Raw genomic sequence first — 18671 nt, 5'->3', positions numbered from 1 at the left:
AACTGAATATGGGTTGAAAATGATTTGCAAATCATTGTATTCCGTTTATATTTACATCTAACACAATTTCCCAACTCATATGGAAACGGGGTTTGGGCAACATGGCAAAAAACTGTATCACGATATCAGTGTTTTAGGTCGGTCGATATCGATAATTGTGTGAATGCTTTGTGGTTTTCTACACCAAAATTCATCTATTTATTGTTATTCTTCTTCTTCTCCAGATTTTGGCTCGCTCTACCTTTCACATTTTTCACCCGATTCAAACTGTTCCAACTTCAAACTGTTCAGCCTATTCAGGAATCGGGGGATTTCCCTTGTCAAATTCCAAAAATTCCCCGTATTTCCCAGAATTCCAGCTTTTCCGGGACATTTTTCCCATTCAAAATGAATTGGCCATTTTTCAAACTTCCACCATTTCCGCATTTTTCAACCTATTCAACCCATTCCACCTTCAACACATTCCACCATCCTGGAAATTAAAAAAAAAAATTCCAGGATTTTCCAGAATTCCTGCTTTTCCTAAGCCCTATTTCCACCCTTTTTTCTGGCGACTACTCCTTCCACATTTTTCAACCCACTTCAACCGTTCCATCGTCAAATCATTCTTCTTAATCAGGACAAAAAACAAAGTTGTTTTTTGAACTGGAAAAATTCCCGGTTTTCCCGAAATTCCAGGAATTCCGTAATACCATTTCTCAATTAAAAATGGTACTACTTCAACATTTCTCCACCAATTTGAAAAATTCCAACACCAACCATTCAGAACATTCAAGTTATTTTTAGCATTTTTCCAAAAATTCCCTCTTTTCCCAAATTTCCATGAAATTCCCATTGAAAAGAATGGCACATTTTTCAAAGTTACACATCTCCCAAATTTTTTTATCCGATTCAAACCGTTACAACTTCAAAATATTCAGCCTGTTAAGGAATTGTGTGCTCCCTTTTAACAATTGTAAAAAAAAAAATCCACGTTTTTGGGGACATTTTCCCCATTCAAAATTAATTATCCATTTTTCACACTTCCGCAATTCCCACATTTTTCAACCTATTCAAACCATTCCAACACCAATACATTCCACTCTATTTTCAAATGCTAGTGGTAGCCTTCACGTGCTAATGTCTATGATTAAAAATGCTAGTGGCTAGCCCTAAAGTGACAAATGCTAGTAGTGAGCCTTTACATGCTAATACACATGTTGTCAAATGCTAATGGCTAGCCTTGAAGCGCTCACGGTAATCTTTTCAAATGCTAGTTGCTAGCCTAGAATGTTCATGACTGACGTGTATGTGCATGTACATAACAGGTTTATTTTCATCATTTGCTGAATAAAAGTCAATTTTTATATTTGTGAAAAATAAAAAAAATGACTGCGCTTCGTATTTCGCTCACTTACGAGACGACAAGTTTGCGCGCGATCGCAACACATCCACTAATAGTACCTGCAGTTTTATTTGACAACTTTTTATTTGGGATCCTAGTTAATCAGGGCCGGTGAAGAGCCCTACTAATCAAACATAACATAGTGTTGTGTAGTGAAGAGCCCTACTAATCAAACATAACATAGTGTAGTGAAGAGCCCTACTAATCAAACATAACATAGTGTAGTGAAGAGACATACTAATCAAACATAACATAGTGTAGTGTATTGAATAGCCCTACTAATCAAACATAACATAGTGTTGTGTAGTGAATAGCCCTACTAATCAAACATAACATAGTGTAGTGAAGAGCCCTACTAATCAAACATAACATAGTGTAGTGAAGAGACATACTAATCAAACATATCATAGTGTAGTGTATTGAATAGCCCTACTAATCAAACAGAACAGTGTAATGTAGTGTAGTGAAGAGCCCTACTAATCAAACATAACATAATGTAGTATAGTGAAGAGCCCTACTAATCAAACATAACATAGTGTAGTGTAGTGAAGAGCCCTACTAATCAAACAACATAATGTAGTGAAAAGCCCTACTAATCAAACATAACATAATGTAGTGTAGTGAAGAGCCTTACTAATCAAACATAGTGTAGTGAAGAGCCCTACTAATCAAACATAACATAATGTAGTAGTGTAGTGAAAAGACATACTAATCAAACATAACATAGTGTAGTGAAGAGCCCTACTAATCAAATATAACGTAGTGTAGTGTAGTGAAGAGCCATACTAATCAAACATAACAGTGTAGTGTTGTGTAGTGAAGAGCCATACTAATCAAACATAACATAGTGTAGTGTAGTGAAGAGCCCTACTAATCAAACATAACATAGTGTAGTGAAGAGCCCTACTAATCAAACATAACATAATGTAGTATAGTGAAGAGCCCTACTAATCAAACATAACATAGTGTAGTGTAGTGAAGAGCCCTACTAATCAAACAACATAATGTAGTGAAAAGCCCTACTAATCAAACATAACATAATGTAGTGTAGTGAAGAGCCTTACTAATCAAACATAGTGTAGTGAAGAGCCTTACTAATCAAACATAGTGTAGTGAAGAGCCCTACTAATCAAACATAACATAATGTAGTAGTGTAGTGAAAAGACATACTAATCAAACATAACATAGTGTAGTGAAGAGCCCTACTAATCAAATATAACGTAGTGTAGTGTAGTGAAGAGCCATACTAATCAAACATAACAGTGTAGTGTTGTGTAGTGAAGAGCCATACTAATCAAACATAACATAGTGTAGTGTAGTGAAGAGCCCTACTAATCAATCATAACACAGTGTAGTGTAGTGAAGAGCCCTACTAATCAAACATAACAACGTTTAGTGTAGTGAAGAGCCCTAGTAATCAAGCATAACATAGTGTAGTGTAGTGAAGAGCCCTACTAATCAAACATAACATAGTGTAGTGTAATGAAGAGCCCTACTAATCAGACGTAACACAGTGTGGTGTAGTGAATAGCCCTTCTAATCAAACATAACATAGTGTAGTGTAATGAAGAGCCCTACTAATCAAACATAACATAGTGTAGTGTAGTGAAGAGCCTTACTAATCAAACATAACATAGTGTAGTGTAGTGAAGAGCCCTACTAATCAAACATAACATAGTGTAGTGTAGTGAAGAGCCTTACTAATCAAACATAACATAGTGTAGTGTAGTGAAGAGCCTTACTAATCAAACATAACATAGTGTAGTGTAGTGAAGAGCCCTACTAATCAAACATAACATAGTGTAGTGTTGTGAAGAGCCCTACTAATCAAACATAACATAACATAGTGTAGTGTTGTGAAGATCCCTACTAATCAAACATAAGATAGTGTAGTGTAGTGAAGAGCCCTACTAATCAAACATAAGATAGTGTAGTGTAGTGAAGAGCCCTACTAATCAAACATAACATAGTGTAGTGTAGTGAAGAGCCCTACTAATCAAACATAAGATAGTGTAGTGAAAGCGAAAGTAAAAGGCAGCCATGGCCGTCGCAAGAGCAGTCCCAGCTTCTGTTTGCTTGCTTTGTTGTCCTCTGTGTTCACGTGGTGATCACCAAGCATCTGCTCTGGCTTGACTCCGGTCTCGTGTCCTTGCTGTGTCCCTGCAGGTCCTTTGTCTACCTCAGCAACCTGCTCTACCCCGTGCCCCTGGTCCACCGCGTGGCCGTGGTCAGCGAGAAGGGAGACGTGAAGGGTTTCCTGCGAGTGGCGGTGCAGGCCATATCGGGTAAGGGTCAAAGGTCAGCACCAGAATCCGCGTGCGAGCGAGTGACGTCAAGGCGCTCTGTGTTTCCCCCCCATAGCCGACGAGGAGGCCCCGGACTACGGCTCCGGGGTGAGGCAGTCGGGCACGGCCAAGATCTCCTTTGAGGACCAGCAGTATGAAAAGGTACAGACATGTTGGTAGAGACGGTTTTCATCCGTTCAAGTACCAAAACGTTCAGAGTCGTGATCTCCCCAAATAATTACCAGTTTTCATCCGATGGGAAGCGTTCAAGTACCAAAACATTCAAAGTCGTGATCTCGCCAAAGAATTATCAGTTTTCATCCGATGGGAAGCGTTCAGGTACCAAAACGTTCAGAGTTGTGATCTCCACGAAGAATTACCGGTTTTCATCCGATGGGAAACATTCAAGTACCAAAACGTTCAGAGTCGTGATCTCCCCAAAGAATTACCAGTTCTCATCCGATGGGAAGCGTTCATACCAAAACGTTCAGAGTCGTGATCTCCCCAAATAATTACCAGTTTTCATCCGATGGGAAGCGTTCAAGTACCAAAACGTTCAGAGTCGTGATCTCCACAAAGAATTACTAGTTCTCATCCGATGGGAAGCGTTCAATTACCAAAACGTTCAGAGTCGTGATCTCCCCAAAGAATGACCAGTTTTCATCCGATGGGAAGCGTTCAAGTACCAAAACGTTCAGAGTCGTGATCTCCACGAAGAATTACCGGTTTCATCCGATGGGAAGCATTCAGTACCAAAACGTTCAGAGTCGTGATCTCCCCAAAGAATTACCAGTTCTCATCCAATGGGAAGCGTTCATACCAAAACGTTCAGAGTCGTGATCTCCCCAAATAATTACCAGTTTTCATCCGATGGGAAGCATTCAAGTACTAAAACGTTCAGAGTCGTGATCTCCCCAAAGAATTACCAGTTTTCATCCGATGGGAAGCGTTCGAGTACAAAAACGTTCAAAGTCGTGATCTCCCCAAAGAATTACCAGTTTTTATCCGATGGGAAGCGTTCAAGTACCAAAATGTTCAGAGTCGTGATCTCCCCAAAGAATGACCGGTTTTCATCCGATGGGAAGCATTCAAGTACTAAAACGTTCAGAGTCGTGATCTCCACAAAGAATTACCAGTTTTCATCCGATGGGAAGTGTTCAAGTACTAAAACTTTCAGTCGTGATCTCCACAAAGAATTACCAGTTCTCATCTGATGGGAAGCATTCAAGTACTAAAACGTTTGGAGTCGTGATCTCCACAAAGAATTACCAGTTTTCATCCGATGGAAAGCGTTCAAGTACCAAAACGTTCAGTCGTGATCTCCACAAAGAATTACCAGTTCTCATCTGATGGGAAGCGTTCAAGTACCAAAATGTTCAGAGTCGTGATCTCCCCGAAGAATTACCAGTTTTCATCCGATGGAAAGCGTTCAAGTACCAAAACGTTCAGAGTTGTGATCTCCACAAAGAATTACCAGTTTTCATCCGATGGAAAGCGTTCAAGTACCAAAACGTTCAGAGTCGTGATCTCCACAAAGAATTACCAGTTTTCATCCGATGAAAAGCGTTCAAGTACCAAAACTTTCAGTCGTGATCTCCACAAAGATTTACCAGTTCTCATCTGATGGGAAGCATTCAAGTACCAAAACGTTCAGAGTCATGATCTCCACAAAGAATTACCAGTTTTCATCCGATGGGAAGCGTTCAGGTACCAAAACGTTCAGAGTCGTGATCTCCCCAAAGAATTACCAGTTTTCATCCGATGGGAAGCGTTCAAGTACCAAAACGTTCAGAGTCGTGATCTCCACAAAGAATTACCAGTTTTCATCCGATGGGAAGCATTCAAGTACCAAAACGTTCAGAGTCGTGATCTCCCCAAAGAATTACCAGTTCTCATCTGATGGGAAGCATTCAAGTACCAAAACGTTCAGAGTCGTGATCTCCCCAAAGAACTACCAGTTTTCTTTCGATGGGAAGCATTCAAGTATCAAAACGTTCAGAGTCGTGATCTCCACAAAGAATGACCAGTTTTCATCCTCGTGACGTGAGGGCTCCGCCTCCTCCAGCATTGCTGCGCCCTGCTCTTTGCCTGCAGGTGTGACACACAATGACTGAATGAGGCGTTTGTACACCGACATGGTTTGCCCACGGCAAATAGAGGGCTTGGTAAATGGAGGTTCCACCATACAGTCAAACATGGTTGAGGTAGCATCATGGTCTGGGGCTGCACGAGTGCTGCCGGCAGCTGCGGTTCAGTGTTCTTCCCGGTAGAGATGAATTATGTATTTTTGTTGCGCTTTTCTGCTAGTTCCAGTCAGAGTCCTGCTCAGCGGGCCTGTCCCGGATCGGGACCTCCCAGGAGGAGCTTCGGATCGTAGAAGGCGAGGGTCAAAGTGCCGAGATGGGACCCTCAGCGGACGAAGTCAACAATAACACATGTGCGGGTAATTGTGTGGCAGCTATACCTGCAGGGTCCCCACCCTCTGGAATCACCTCGCCAGTCTCATTCCCATCTTTGATTGATGGCAGCTGGTGGCGAAGAAGGCGAGCCCGGTCTGGACGACCAGACGGACACTCCGGAGCACCTCAGAGTGGGCAGCGTTTTCACCTTTAGGGTGACGGTGCTGCAAGCCTCCAGTATCTCCGCAGAGTACGCCGACATCTTCTGCCAGTTCAAGTGAGTAAAGTAATGAAACTTAGACACCAGTTAGAACAGGGTGTCTAAACTGAGGCCCGCGAGACGTCGTGAGTTTAATCCTCTCTGGGTCAAGACGTTACTTTATTACATTCTGTGTCCAACTATTACGTAATACTCTCTGGGTCAAGACGTTACTTTATTACATTCTGTGTCCAACTATTACGTAATCCTCTCTGGGTCAAGACGTTACTTTATTACATTCTGTGTCCAACTATTACGCAATACTCTCTGGGTCAAGATGTTACTTTATTACATTCTGTGTCCAACTATTATGTAATACTCTCTGGGTCAAGATGTTACTTTATTACATTCTGTGTCAAACTATTATCTAATCTTCTCTGGGTCAAGATGTTACTTTATTACATTCTGTGTCAAACTATTATGTAATACTCTCTGGGTCAAGACGTTACTCTATTACATTTTGTCAAACTATTACGTAATACTCTCTGGGTCAAGACGTTACTTTATTACATTCTGTGTCAAACTATTACGTAATACTCTCTGGGTCAAGATGTTACTTTATTACATTCTGTGTCAAACTATTACGCAATACTCTCTGGGTCAAGACGTTACTTTATTACATTCTGTGTCAAACTATTATGTAATACTCTCTGGGTCAAGACGTTACTTTATTACATTCTGTGTCAAACTATTATGTAATACTCTCTGGGTCAAGACGTTACTTTATTACATTCTGTGTCCAACTATTACGTAATACTCTCTGGGTCAAGACGTTACTTTATTACATTCTGTGTCCAACTATTACGTAATACTATCTGGGTCAAGATGTTACTTTATTACATTCTGTGTCCAACTATTACGTAATACTCTCTGGGTCAAGACGTTACTTTATTACATTCTGTGTCCAACTATTACGTAATACTATCTGGGTCAAGATGTTACTTTATTACATTCTGTGTCCAACTATTACGTAATACTCTCTGGGTCAAGACGTTACTTTATTACATTCTGTGTCCAACTATTACGTAATACTCTCTGGGTCAAGACGTTACTTTATTACATTCTGTGTCAAACTATTACGTAATACTCTCTGGGTCAAGACGTTACTTTATTACATTCTGTGTCAAACTATTACGTAATACTATCTGGGTCAAGATGTTACTTTATTACATTCTGTGTCCAACTATTACGTAATACTCTCTGGGTCAAGACGTTACTTTATTACATTCTGTGTCCAACTATTACATAATACTCTCTGGGTCAAGACGTTACTTTATTACATTCTGTGTCAAACTATTACGTAATACTCTCTGGGTCAAGATGTTACTTTATTACATTCTGTGTCCAACTATTACGTAATGCTCTCTGGGTCAAGACGTTACTTTATTACATTCTGTGTCCAACTATTACGTAATACTCTCTGGGTCAAGACGTTACTTTATTACATTCTGTGTCAAACTATTACGTAATACTCTCTGGGTCAAGACGTTACTTTATTACATTCTGTGTCAAACTATTACCTAATCCTCTCTGGGTCAAGACGTTACTTTATTACATTCTGTGTCAAACTATTACGTAATACTCTCTGGGTCAAGATGTTACTTTATTACATTCTGTGTCCAACTATTACGTAATACTCTCTGGGTCAAGACGTTACTTTATTACATTCTGTGTCCAACTATTACGCAATACTCTCTGGGTCAAGATGTTACTTTATTACATTCTGTGTCCAACTATTACGCAATACTCTCTGGGTCAAGATGTTACTTTATTACATTCTGTGTCCAACTATTACGTAATACTCTCTGGGTCAAGACGTTACTTTATTACATTCTGTGTACAACTATTACGTAATACTCTCTGGGTCAAGATGTTACTTTATTACATTCTGTGTCCAACTATTACGTAATCCTCTCTGGGTCAAGACGTTACTTTATTACATTCTGTGTCCAACTATTACGCAATACTCTCTGGGTCAAGATGTTACTTTATTACATTCTGTGTCCAACTATTACGTAATACTCTCTGGGTCAAGATGTTACTTTATTACATTCTGTGTCCAACTATTACGTAATACTCTCTGGGTCAAGACGTTACTTTATTACATTCTGTGTCCAACTATTACGTAATGCTCTCTGGGTCAAGATGTTACTTTATTACATTCTGTGTCCAACTATTACGTAATACTCTCTGGGTCAAGATGTTACTTTCTATGATAAACACTTGATGATGTTATTCTTCAGTTTCATTCACCGCCACGATGAGGCCTTCTCCACGGAGCCCCTGAAGAACACAGGCCGGGGCCCCCCGCTGGGCTTCTACCACGTGCAGAATGTAAGAACTGCCCACATTTGAAATGTTGACTGGCTTGTTGTGCAGTCGCACGCTTTTTAACGCTGACTGCCTTTGTTTTTGTTTTAGATCGCGGTGGAAGTGACCAAGTCCTTGGTGGACTACATCAAGACCCAGCCTCTGGTGTTTGAGGTGTTTGGACACTACCAGAAGCAGCCCTTTCTTCCCCTCTGTAAAGACATCATCAGGTACTCCCTGCTGTGCAAAACTGTCTTTTATTGAGAACAGACCTCCGCCAAGGAAGAATTCAGGACTTTTTTAGTATCCGACATGTTTCTACTGGCCTCCATCTAACCTTCCAATGTTTGGGCAAAACTAGACCAAAGCAGGTGATAATAGGAGAGACCAGGGATGGCTACCCAATCCTGTAATTTTTCTTAGCACCGACCGAAACCCGTTCGATTCGTGCTACTCCAGCAGCACTGAGAGCGAACTCAGCCAAACTACCGTTAGCTAACGTTGCAATTTTCAATGCAAACAAAGAAACTGACCAAAAAAAAACGCTTCAACTTAAGTAAAGTTAGGCTCCTTTTTTTTTCCAAAAATGCGGTAGCTTGGTGCTAATATACATTGGTTTTGCTATTGACATGCTACTGATTAGTGATTTTACATACACCTCCAAATGTGTTGATGAAAACTACAACTAAGATGCACGCTACAATCAAACAGCTAGTGCGTAAAAAGGTATAATACTTACAGTAATAACACTTTTTAGGGCGCAACACAAAATTTGATTCAGCAAAGACTGGAGTGAGGAGCCAACACACCGTAAACTACACACTACTGCCATCTAACGTCTTGGGGTGTAACTGAGACTCACACATGTGATCATGAAACATGCACATAATTATTATTATCAAAAACAGTTCATATTTAATAACACACACATAACTACCAAAAATTGGTACCATTGAGTAGCGGTATGATTGTTACCGTAGCGGTTCAAATGTAAGCAACTTTAGGAGAGAGGCTGTTATTGAACTTGAATAATGGGAAAGTGGAAACGCAACAAAATCAATGTGGTAACTAGAGAAGCCCTGGGAGACTGCAGACTAGCACCAGGTCCCATGTTCCTAACTAGCACCAGGTCCCATGTCCCTAACAAGCACCATGCCCCTAACAAGCACCAGGTCCCATGTCCCTAACAAGCACCATGCCCCTAACAAGCACCAGGCCCCATGCCCTAACTAGCACCATGCCCCTAACAAGCACCAGGCCCCATGCCCTAACTAGCACCATGCCCCTAACAAGCACCAGGCCCCATGCCCTAACTAGCACCATGCCCCTAACAAGCACCAGGCCTCATGCCCTAACTAGCACCATGCCCCTAACAAGCACCAGGCCCCATGCCCTAACTAGCACCATGCCCCTAACAAACACCAGGCCCCATGTCCCTAACTAGCACCATGCCCCTAACAAGCACCAGGCCCCATGTCCCTAACTAGCACCAGGCCCCATGTCCCTAACTAGCACCATGCCCCTAACAAGCACCAGGCCCCATTCCCTAACTAGCACCATGCCCCTAACAAGCACCAGGCCCCATGTCCCTAACTAGCACCATGCCCCTAACAAGCACCAGGCCCCATGTCCCTAACTAGCACCATGCCCCTAACAAGCACCAGGCCCCATGCCCTAACTAGCACCATGCCCCTAACAAGCACCAGGCCCCATGTCCCTAACTAGCACCATGCCCCTAACAAGCACCAGGCCCCATGTCCCTAACTAGCGCCATGCCCCTAACAAGCACCAGGCCCCATGTCCCTAACTAGCACCATGCCCCTAACAAGCACCAGGCCCCATGTCCCTAACTAGCACCAGGCCCCATGCCCCTAACTAGCACCAGGCCCAATCTCCCTAACAAGCACCAGGCCCCATGTCCCTCAAGTCAAAGATCATTTGAAAAAACCTGAATACAGACGATGATCCAGATCACCTCGGAAATCAAATCACCATTTTCTGACATTTCCTGAAGTTTCATCAAAATCCAGCCATTATTTCAACTTTTCCCCCTAAAAGTCACATTGAGACTCAAGAGTTTGATATTCGATTAATAGAACAAATGAACACCCCACCTACCGTCAAGCATGGTGGTGGTAGTATCCTATGTTTTGGTAGTAGCCTATCTTACGTTTATGTTGAAAAAGTTGTTCTACATCAGGTGTAGAGACACCACGTTCGCCAACAAATCCAGTCTTTAGGTGAACGTTGAGAACCGATTCACGGTTGTGAGCCATTCGTTTATTTAAGCCGCACCCAACACATTTTACAAGAAGTTAATATTTTACATGCATAAGCCGCACCGGACTATAAGCCGCAGATATACAGCTGCAATCAAAAGTGTACATACACGTGTAAAGAACATAATGTCATGGCTGTCTTGAGTTTCCAATCATTTCTACAACTCTTATTTTTTTGTGATAGAGTGATTGGAGCACATACTTGTTGGTCACAAAAAACAGTCATGAAGTTTGGTTCTTTTATGAATTTATTATGGGTCTACTGAAGATGTGCTGGGTCAAAAGTATACATACAGCAATGTTAATATTTGCTTACATGTCCCTTGGCAAGTTTACCTGCAATAAGGCACTTTTAGTAGCCATCCACAAGCTTCTGGTTGTACTTTTGACCACTCCTCTTGACAACATTGGTGCAGTTCAGCTAAATGACATCACATGGACAAAGATAAGACCTTCTGGAGGAAAGTTCTGTGGTCAGATGAAACAAAAATTGAGCTGTTTGGCCACAATGCCCAGCAATATGTTTGGAGGAGTAAAGGTGAGGCCTTTAATCCCAGGAACACCATCAAGCATGGTGGTGGTATCAGGGGCGTCACTAGCTTTTAAGGACAGGGGGGGCTTAGCCCCCAGGAGATGCACAGGATGCGAGCGAACGTAGCACACGAGCACAAAACTTCACAAACGGCTAACAAAGACATAGAAATGATTCATTGTTATTATTATTATTTCAGTGGGTTTCTTTTCAATCTGTGTTCAGTACAACAACAAACATGGGTTAGCACAGTGACATTTTGTTTACAGCATCAACAATAAACAATGACTTGCATGATCCTTCAAGATACACTGAAACACAATGAAAGTCATGGCATTAGCCTCTATGTTATTACTTCACAACATAGAGGCTAATGCCACCACTTTAGCTCACAATACAATAATTGTTTGTTCCCAAATATTTTGAAGTTGCACAGATTACATTTTGGGCACATATGTGACTAAAATGGTTGTAAATTCAAGCCCTGGAAATATTACTTAATTACTTGAATTAAAGTAATATCTGGATCTGGATAATTTGGCTTGTATATAATATATTTATATATATATATATATATTATGGCAAGCCGGTAATAAAAAAATATATATGGATGTCTGAATAGAAATGAGAAACTTTTATATATACTGTAAATAAGAAAGACTTAGAGTCTGTCTGCTGATCTGAAAAAGAGCCAAAGCTGTCAAAGAGCTGAGGGACCATCTTCAAAGTGCAATGCTGAAACAAATAATGCAAACAATAAAATGTAACTTCCATGGCTTGAGATTAACGTAGTCCCGACGTCCAGGGGACGGTAAAAAAAATGCACGAGACGAAATTAAATGCTCCCCGGGACGATGGCTTTTAACCATTTTTTTTTTCTTTTTATGTATTTATTCATTTTACATTTTATATTAAATGTCTTGGTTTTTCCACCCTCTGAAAATCCTATGAAATGTTTAACAAGCCATCCTATAATAATACAACAGCTATTAATGTAACAATACAATAAAACAAATATATTTAATGATGTTTTTTTCATTATTTTAACAATAGGCCAATGTATATTACTTTATATAGATTCTACAAGAAACACAAAACTTAAAAACTAAATAATTTACAATTGCAGACACAAGGTTCTTGTTCTGCAGTGCTGTGTGCTAATGTGCTTCGTACACCTGCAGGACCGCAAGCAAGGTCGCAGAGAAAATGCGGACTGGATTTTGAGTGATGTGGGCATTTTCTATATGAACAAGTGGAATGGATTGGATACTGACGCATTAAAGGGGCTCTCTACCTTACACTATGAAGTGAGGGGAAACTGAGTGAATAATGACAGGTTATATGATTATTTATTTAAACTCATATTCGGGCCACTTTATAATGAATATGTCGGCATGTATTGGTAAAAAAAAAAAAAAAAAAAAAAATTTTTTTTTTTTTTTTTTTTAACACCAAATTATTTAGGGGGGCTTAAGAACATTTTAGGGGGGCTTTAGCCCCCCTAAAATAGGCCTAACAACGCCAATGGGTGGTAGTATTATGCTCTGGGCCTGTTTTTCTGCCAATGGATCTGGTGCTTTACAGAGAGTAAATGGGACAATGAAAAAGGAGGATTACCTCCAAATTCCTCAGGACAAGCTAAAATCATCAGCCCGGAGGTTGGGTCTTGGGCGCAGTTGGGTGTTCCAACAGGACAATGACCCCAAACACACGTCAAAAGTGGTAAAGGAAATGGCTAAATCAGGCTAGAATGAAGGTTTTAGAATGGCTTTCCCAACGTCCTGACTTAAACGTGTGGACAATGCTGAAGAAACAAGTCCATGTCAGAAAAGCAACACATTTAGCTGAACTGCACCAATTTTGTCAAGAGGAGTGGTCAAAAATTCCAGCAGAAGCTTGTGGATGGCTACCAAAAGCGCCTTATTGCAGTGAAACTTGCCAAGGGACATGTAAGCAAATATTAACATTGCTGTATGTATACTTTTGACCCATATATATATATATATATATATATATATATATTAGCAAAAGACAAGTTGAAAGATAAATGAATGGCACTTGGCGGAGGTATTCAAAGAGTTCTTCTAAATCCTGTCTCCTTTCACTAGTCCACTGCGGCCGTGCAGGAGACAGTTCCCACGCGTGATGCCTCTGTCCCAACCAGGTAAACACACTCCCCCTGTGCACCAGGTGTTGGCATGTTGCTCTCCCGCCCGGCGCTGTCATCTTAGCTGCCTGTCATTGGCTGTGAGCAGTGGACGCCACGCCGGACCAGGACAAATCGCTGGAGCTGATCCGATACCTGGTCCCGGACGTGCTCAACGGGGCGCTGGTGGACTCGCTCTCAGGCCACGCCCTGTCCGCCGCTGGCCTGGCCGCTTCCTTCCTGCTGGAAGCGAACGAGCGAGCTCAGCTGCAAGCCCCGCCCGCCGCTATTTGTTCTGTTATTAAAGCTCAGACGCCGGGTTGGTGAATGAGGCCGATCCAAGAGAATCCCCTCACCCAAAGTTCTTCTTTCTATATCAGTGGCTTGCACAGTGGCTGCTTGTGTGGGATTACACCTTCATGACGCTCTTAAAGCCACCTGGCCTTTCAGCAAATAAGTCAACTGATACTTGTTTGCTGTGGGGATTCTGGACTTGGATTGGCTCTCTGTGTTGACTGTCCCTCCTCCTACCTTACACTGCTGGTGTATACCTTCACCGACCTCTAGTATGGATACCTATTATACCTTCACCCACCTCTAACATGTATACCTATTACACCTTCACCCACCTCTAATATGTATACCTATTACACCTTCACCGACCTCTCATATGTATACCTATTACACCTTCACCGACCTCTCATATGTATACCTACAGTATTACACCTTCATCGACCTCTAATATGGATACCTATTACACCTTCATCCACCTCTAACATGTATACCTATTACACCTTCACCCACCTCTAATATGTATACCTATTACACCTTCACCGACCTCTAGTATGGATACCTATTACACCTTCACCCACCTCTAACATGTATACCTATTACACCTTCACCCACCTCTAATATGTATACCTATTACACCTTCACCCACCTCTAATATGTATACCTATTACACCTTCACCCACCTCTAATATGTATACCTATTACACCTTCACCCACCTCTCATATGTATACCTATTGCACCTTCACCGACCTCTAATATGTATACCTACAGTATTACACCTTCATCGACCTCTAACATGTATACCTATTACACCTTCACCCACCTCTAATATGTATACCTATTACACCTTCACCGACCTCTCATATGTATACCTATTGCACCTTCACCGACCTCTAATATGTATACCTACAGTATTACACCTTCATCGACCTCTAATATGGATACCTATTACACCTTCATCCACCTCTAACATGTATACCTATTACACCTTCATCCACCTCTAATATGTATACCTATTACACCTTCACCCACACCTCTAACATGTATACCTATTACACCTTCACCCACCTCTAATATGTATACCTATTACACCTTCGCCCACCTCTAGTATGGATACCTATTACACCTTCACCCACCTCTAACATGTATACCTATTACACTTTCACCCACCTCTAATATGTATACCTATTACACCTTCACCCACCTCTAATATGTATACCTATTACACCTTCACCCACCTCTCATATGTATACCTATTGCACCTTCACCGACCTCTAATATGTATACCTACAGTATTACACCTTCACCCACCTCTAACATGTATACCTAGTACACCTTCACCCACCTCTAATATGTATACCTATTACACCTTCACCCACCTCTAATATGTATACCTATTACACCTTCACCCACCTCTAATATGTATACCTATTACACCTTCACCCACCTCTAATATGTATACCTATTACACCTTCACCGACCTCTCATATGTATACCTATTGCACCTTCACCGACCTCTAATATGTATACCTATTACATCTTCACAGACCTCTAATATGTATAGCTATTACATCTTCACCGACCTCTAATATGTATACACCTTCACCGACCTCTAATATGTATACCTACAGTATTACACTTTCACCAACCTCTAATATGTATACCTACAGTATTACACTTTCACGACCTCTAACATGTATACCTATTACACCTTCACCGACCTCTAATATGTATACCTATTACACCTTCACCGGCCTCTAATATGTATACCTATTACATCTTCACCGACCTCTAATATGTATACACCTTCACCGACCTCTAATATGTATACCTACAGTATTACACTTTCACCAACCTCTAATATGTATACACCTTCACCGACCTCTAATATGTATACCTATTACACCTTCACCGACCTCTAACATGTATACCTACAGTATTACACTTTCACCGACCTCTAATATGTATACCTACAGTATTACACTTTCACCGACCTCTAACATGTATACCTATTACACCTTCACCGACCTCTAATATGTATACCTACAGTATTACACTTTCACCGACCTCTAGCATGTATACCTATTACACCTTCACCGACCTCTAATATGTATACCTATTACACCTTCACCGACCTCTAACATGTATACCTACAGTATTACACTTTCACCGACCTCTAATATGTACACCTACAGTATTACACTTTCACCGACCTCTAATATGTATACCTACAGTATTACACTTTCACCGACCTCTAACATGTATACCTATTACACCTTCACCAACCTCTAATATGTATACCTACAGTATTACACTTTCACCGACCTCTAACATGTATACCTATTACACCTTCACCGACCTCTAACATGTATACCTACAGTATTACACTTTCACCGACCTCTAACATGTATACCTACAGTATTACACTTTCACCGACCTCTAACATGTATACCTATTACACCTTCACCGACCTCTAACATGTATACCTACAGTATTACACTTTCACCGACCTCTAACATGTATACCTACAGTATTACACTTTCACCGACCTCTAACATGTATACCTATTACACCTTCACCAACCTCTAATATGTATACCTACAGTATTACACTTTCACCGACCTCTAACATGTATACCTATTACACCTTCACCGACCTCTAACATGTATACCTACAGTATTACACTTTCACCGACCTCTAACATGTATACCTACAGTATTACACTTTCACCGACCTCTAACATGTATACCTACAGTATTACACCTTCACCGACCTCTAACATGTATACCTATTACACCTTCACCGCCTTCAAATAGAAATGTGATGATGATGCTGAATATTGATTGTTTTCGGAGGTTACCACAATGCAAGAGACTATTTGCTCTTGCGTTGGGTTATGCAGGTGAATGTAGTAAACGGGGTTCCCACACGTCTTGGTAAACCTGAAAAAGTCATGAAAATAAATGTTAAATGACATGAAAGAAAAGAATGTATTCCCTCCCCTGCCTTGTGAGCAAACACAAAGGGGTCTTCCACATGTAAAACTGTCCTCACCTTAGCTTAAAGGCCTACTGAAAGCCACTACTACCGACCACGCAGTCTGATAGTTTATATATCAATGATGAAATCTTAACATTATAACACATGCCAATACGGCCGGGTTAACTTATAAAGTGACATTTTAAATTTGCCGCTAAACTTCCGGTTCGAAACGCCTCTGAGGATGACGTATGCGTGTGACGTAGCCCGACGAACACGGGTATGCCTTCCACATTGAAGCCGATATGAAAAAGCTCTGTTTTCATTTCATAATTCCACAGTATTCTGGACATCTGTGTTCGTGAATCTGTTTCAATCATGTTCATTGCATTATGGAGAAGGAAGCCAAGCAAGCAAAGAAGAAAGTTGTCGGTGCGAAATGGACGTATTTTTCGAACGTAGTCAGCCACAACAGTACACAGCCGGCGCTTCTTTGTTTACATTCCCGAAAGATGCAGTCAAGATGGAAGAACTCGGATAACAGAGACTCTAACCAGGAGGACTTTTGATTTGGATACACAGACGCCTGTAGGGAACTGGGACAACACAGACTCTTACCAGGATTACTTTGATTTGGATGACAAAGACGCAGACGTGCTACTGTGAGTATGCAGCTTTGGCTTTTTTTTGCGTATGTACGTAACTTTTTTAAAATATATAAGCTTTATGAACCTTGGGTTAGGTGAACGGTCTTTTGGGCTGAGTGATTGTGTGTGTTGATCATGTGTTTGAATTGTATTGGCGTGTTCTATGGAGCTAGGAGCTAGCAGAGGAGCTAGGAGCTAGCATAACAAACACGCAGGTGTTATTATGCAGGATTAATTTGTGGCATATTAAATATAAGCCTGGTTGTGTTGTGGCTAATAGAGTATATATATGTCTTGTGTTTATTTACTGTTGTAGTCATTCCCAGCTGAATATCAGGTACCGTGAGTATGCAGCCTTGGCTGCTAAACATTCGATAACTTGACCGTATGTGCGCGTCACGTACGTAACTTTTTAAAAATATATAAGCTTTATGAACCTTGGGTTAGGTAAACGGTCTTTTGGGCTGAGTGATTGTGTGTGTTGATCAGGTGTTTGTATTGTATTGGCGTGTTCTATGGAGCTAGGAGCTAGCAGAGGAGCTAGGAGCTAGCATAACAAACACGCAGGTGTTTTTATGCAGGATTAATTTGTGGCATATTAAATATAAGCCTGGTTGTGTTGTGGCTAATAGAGTATATATATGTCTTGTGTTTATTTACTGTTGTAGTCATTCCCAGCTGAATATCAGGTCACCCCCGGCTCTCACAGCATCTTCCCTATCTGAATAGCTTCAACTCCCCACTAGTCCTTCACTTGCACTTTACTCATCCACAAATCTTTCATCCTCGCTCAAATTAATGGGGAAATTGTCGCTTTCTCGGTCCGAATCTCTCTCACTTCATGCGGCCATCATTGTAAACAATAGGGAACTTTGCGTATATGTTCAACTGACTACGTCACGCTACTTCCGGTAGGGGCAAGCCTTTTTTTTATCAGATACCAAAAGTTGCAATCTTTATCGTCGTTGTTCTATACTAAATCCTTTCAGCAAAAATATGGCAATATCGCGAAATGATCAAGTATGACACATAGAATAGATCTGCTATCCCCGTTTAAATAAAAAAAATTCATTTCAGTAGGTTAATATCTGTTTCTCAGCAGTGATACTCAGCTGCAATACACTTTTCCACCACTTGTGGCAGTAGTGACAATATCAAA

The 18671-nt window shown here is 41.0% G+C and overlaps 1 protein-coding gene across 1 annotated transcript in view; it reads left to right on the top strand.

The window, feature by feature from the left end:
- LOC133644325 (kinesin-like protein KIF1A) overlaps positions 1 to 18671 on the top strand; it is a 116130-nt gene that overhangs the window by 54824 nt on the left and 42635 nt on the right. Inside the window, exons 27-33 of the mRNA XM_062038722.1 lie at positions 3551 to 3669; positions 3746 to 3831; positions 5977 to 6112; positions 6198 to 6345; positions 8571 to 8661; positions 8749 to 8867; positions 13557 to 13612. Of these exons, the coding sequence (XP_061894706.1) occupies positions 3551 to 3669; positions 3746 to 3831; positions 5977 to 6112; positions 6198 to 6345; positions 8571 to 8661; positions 8749 to 8867; positions 13557 to 13612 (755 nt within the window). The remainder of the gene's footprint in view (positions 1 to 3550; positions 3670 to 3745; positions 3832 to 5976; positions 6113 to 6197; positions 6346 to 8570; positions 8662 to 8748; positions 8868 to 13556; positions 13613 to 18671) is intronic.

Source organism: Entelurus aequoreus, linkage group LG27, assembly GCF_033978785.1.
Source record: "Entelurus aequoreus isolate RoL-2023_Sb linkage group LG27, RoL_Eaeq_v1.1, whole genome shotgun sequence".
NCBI classification, from domain to species: Eukaryota; Metazoa; Chordata; class Actinopteri; order Syngnathiformes; family Syngnathidae; genus Entelurus; species Entelurus aequoreus.
Note: the sequence above shows the minus strand (reverse complement) of the source record. Positions and strands in the feature narration are given on the sequence as shown.